Below are 4,138 nucleotides of genomic sequence, written 5' to 3'. Positions count from 1 at the left end.
AGCTTTGCTTGAAAGAATATTCCAGAATCCAATAAGGTTTTGCCATCGTTCAGAATGGTTTCATTGAACATCAGGCGTTGATGGTGAATTGGAATGTTCCAGTTTCGCTGGATTTGATTCTTGATCATTGAGATGTTGGTGTCGATATTGGCCATCAGGTCTAATGAGGGACCATCCAGGATAAATACAGCAATTTTAAACTGTGGCATTGGCTAAAACAGATTGATAAAGAAATTTATTTTGTTTTGGTGCTGGAAAGATAGTTGGTTGTGCTTCTTCTAAAAACAGATAGCCCAATAATTATATTGTTCAAGTTTATTCCCCACCTCTCCTGATTCTTGTTGTGGTGATAACTAGAACCAGATCCTAACATTCATGTTCAACATTTTATTCTCAGCAAAGACATAACACTTGTTCAACATTTCACTAAGTCAGATCTTGTACTTATCTGATATCCACACTCAAAATTTATGGTTGGTGGGAATCCCAGCTGATTCTTTGCACTTACACCGAGGTCTGCCCTATTTTACCAAGTCTGAATCTATCATGGTAACCATTTATTTCCTCCTCCCTTCAATGCCCTCCCCAGCTTCCTTTCAAATTCAATTAAATCACCCCCTGTAGTGGGGAGTTCCACATTATCATGTAGTTATGTTCTTCCCCACAAGAGTAACATTGTCTTTGAATCCACTCATTTAAAACCTGTCATTATTTTAACGCTCACTATTGCATCATCCCCTCAACGCCTTTTTTTCTTAGCAGTCCTTTCCTGAAATGTATACAAACATATTATTGGCATCATCCTTGTCAATATTTTCTGAACCTGCTCCAGTGCCCTCTACCTCTTTTTCATATTATTCAAGAATCATAGACTGCGTACAGTGTGGAAACAGGCCCTTCGGCCCAACAAGTCCACACCGAAACTCAGAGCATCCCACCCAGACTCATCCCCCTATAACCCACCTAATCTACACCTCCCTGAACACTACGGGCAATTTAGCACGGCCAATCCACCCAACCTGCACATCTTTGGACTGTGGGAGGAAACTGGAGCACCCGGAGGAAACCCACACAGACACAGGGAGAATGTGCAAACTCCACACAGACTATCGCCCGAGGCTGGAATCGAACCCGGGTCCCTGGCACTGTGAGGTAGCAGTGCTGACCACTGTGCCACCATGCCGCCCAGGATTATTGTGACCAGGATGCATGCAGATCTACCAAAGTTCAATTCAAGTTCAGCACAATTTGCCCACCTTTTGACTCCATGGCTCCAGCAATAAATCCTTGCACTTCGTTTGCTTTTTTGCTTATGTGTTGAGCTATCTCTGGTGAGTGATGTAATTACAATCCAAGCTATCTCTATTCCACTATCCTGCCCTAACATTCACTTTTAAAATAAAGTGATATCACCATTATCCCTACCAAAATGTACAGCTGTGTGTTTATCAGTGTTCATTTCTGTTTGTCAATTATTTGTTTCTTTGCCAAGTTTATTAATGTCCTCCTATAATTTACTGCAGTGTCCCTCAGTATTGACTATACTCCCCAATTTGGTGTCACCACAGATTGTTCATGTAAATTATGAACAGCAAAACGTCATTCACTGATTCTTATGAAGCACTACTCCCCACATTCGCCAACTCTGTAAAACACCCAGGGTATGCTTCTGGTTTGTGGCCAGCTCACAATCCGTTCACCAAATTACCTCGACTCCATAGTTGTTGACATTAAATCGTTGTCAATCATGAGCACCTTACCAAATGCCTTTTAAAAATCTGGTAAGCTTACTGCATTATCACTATCTTTTCTCTCTACCACTGCTCCAAAAATGTAATCCATTTGGTCAAGCACGGCTTCCCTTTTTGAAGTACACTTTGACTATTCATTGTTATATTTTTCACATCTGAATTCCATTCTTTCTCCTGTCACTGATGTTAATCTCACTGGTCTGTAATTCCACGGACATATTCTATCCCTATTCTAAAGACAATAATTTCATTACCTTTCTGCCAGTCCTCTCATGTTACACCTTTTTCTAACAAATTATTAAATGTCTAGAGGTGTATTGCTATCTCGTTCCTAGATTGTTTTATCTCTGTGGATGCAAACCACCTGAACCTGCAGACTGAACAGAGTCCTGAGTGAATGATGAGATAGGCAATGTCATATCTACAAGGTGTGTCTTTGGTTCATAGCAAAACAAACTAATAATTTAATGTTTCTGGCATCTTTATATTGTTACCTTGTAAATTATCCTGTTGAATCCTAATTGGCCTTATTTCCATTATTGCATTATTTTTATGCATGTAAAAGATTTTACTACTTATTTCATGTTCCTTGAATGAAGTCAAGAGAGCAGGAACTCTGAGTTTACAACCCAACTTACAGAATTTCTACACCAAACAGTGCCCCGTATCAATCATTTTCTAAAACTATTTACCTGGACCTTCCACAGTTGGACTCCAGAGACACACAGAGAATGAAGCCATTTCCTGGCCTCGTTGACCATCACATGCCATCCAGCAGATGAAGCCACATTATTAGCTGGATCGGCTGGGTCAAGAATTATTGGTCTGCAAAATAATGAACCACAGGCCTGAGTTTCTTAGCAAAGTAAGGCTGAGTTTAATGATGATTATTGTTATTAGTGTGGAAAGAATCCAGCAATTTGTGATGAAGAAGTGATGCCCATGAGTTATGAATCACCATAACTTGCTGGATGATTTGCGTTCCTCTGCCAATAGCTGTTAACCTCCCCAGATCTTTCAAGGACTTTCTCTCTTTGCGTAATATTGAGGAATTAAACTCACAGCAGGAAATGAGTGTTGTAACTCAGCCACTTGCTTGTCTCAAAACAAGTTTCACCTCATGGACAGAGCAGGGCACTGTGATCCAGAAAATCATCAAACAGTTCACTCAAAAGAAAATTATCTTCCTTCTGGCCTCCTTCACTCATGAGGAAACTAGCATACTTCTTCTTACTCAGTATATTGATCGGAAACCTGATGCCAGGTTGCTTTGAATCAAATCATTGATGAATTCAAAGTATTCGGAATCAAGACCCTTAACCTCATCTTTATCAGTGACTTTATTTATGCCGTGATGTGGTTTCAATCCCCGAATGTTTTAGGGTATCCCCCGATGCTCATGGGGAGTAGATACTGACCAGAAATATAATGTGAGGGTTTGAACAATGGTTTCTAGGAGATTATTAAAAATTGGATTAAAAGGACTGACGACGTTTTTGGAGAATTCTATAATGCGGCACCAATGTGGTGTAAAATTCTGAAGAAGAGTCATGAAATGTTAACTCTGTTTTCTATCCACAGATGCTGCCAGACCTGCTTTGAATCTCCAGCAATTTCTGCTTCATTTTATTTCAGAGCTCCATTAGCAGCAGTGTTTTGTTTTATTTTAGTGACTTAAAGCTTTGCTGCTGATGGAAAATAAGAGAAAGAATAGTACACAGGAAGTCAAAGCCATGAGCTGGAACAATAGCTAGATGGTGTTACAGGCACAAAGTACAGCAAACAAATGAGGTGATTTGGAGGTTTGATAACAAAAATAAAGATTTTAAGACTAGAAAAGATCAGTTAGAGAAGGAGCTAGAGCAGAGTTTTGATTGGGTATTAATGGAATGAGAATGATAATGTGCATTTAGGAATGTAGTCCTTAGTGAGGGATCATGGGCACTTTTTCACAACAGAATCGGTGTTATTGCTGACTCATAACAATGAGCTGTATATTCATCACATTAAAGTAACATGTTATATCACTTATTTGACACTTCAAGATGCCAAAGTACTGATATTAAAGGCAAAGCGAATTAGATCGCCAAAATGCCCTGAAATCAGCTTCCTTACTTGGGAGCTCCTTAAAGAAGTGGAACAGTTCTAATTGGTTTAGGTTGAAGGATATTTGAAAGCTTTTACCTGCTCCCACGAAGTTTCTTAACTAGAAAGTTTGCAATGACTTGATTGTTGACATTGTAGTTGTCAGTCCAGTAAATATGCAGATTTCGATAGCTGCAGATCAGTTCAAGGACTGTGCGGAAACGTTCAGCAGTGACAAATCTTTCACTCCCGCCACCTTGCTCCCAGGCGTAGATAGTCAGCAGCTCCACTGCATACTTAGC

The 4,138-nt window shown here is 39.8% G+C and overlaps 1 protein-coding gene across 1 annotated transcript in view; it reads right to left on the bottom strand.

Annotated features, from left to right (window-relative positions):
• Positions 1-8: 8 nt before the first annotated feature.
• LOC109931761 (2'-5'-oligoadenylate synthase 1A-like) overlaps positions 9-4,138 on the bottom strand; it is a gene marked incomplete at its 3' end in the record, with an annotated part of 11,253 nt that continues 7,123 nt past the window's right edge. The window contains exons 5-7 of the mRNA XM_048593839.1: positions 3,936-4,133; positions 2,444-2,576; positions 9-212 (exon numbers count right to left, since the gene is read on the bottom strand). Of these exons, the coding sequence (XP_048449796.1) occupies positions 9-212; positions 2,444-2,576; positions 3,936-4,133 (535 nt within the window). The remainder of the gene's footprint in view (positions 213-2,443; positions 2,577-3,935; positions 4,134-4,138) is intronic.

The sequence above is a fragment of the Rhincodon typus genome, unplaced genomic scaffold, assembly GCF_021869965.1.
Source record: "Rhincodon typus isolate 14 unplaced genomic scaffold, sRhiTyp1.1 hic_rhity00004181, whole genome shotgun sequence".
Lineage (NCBI taxonomy): Eukaryota > Metazoa > Chordata > Chondrichthyes > Orectolobiformes > Rhincodontidae > Rhincodon > Rhincodon typus.
The sequence above is the reverse complement of the archived record's forward strand: the minus strand, read 5'-3'. Positions and strand labels throughout refer to the sequence as shown.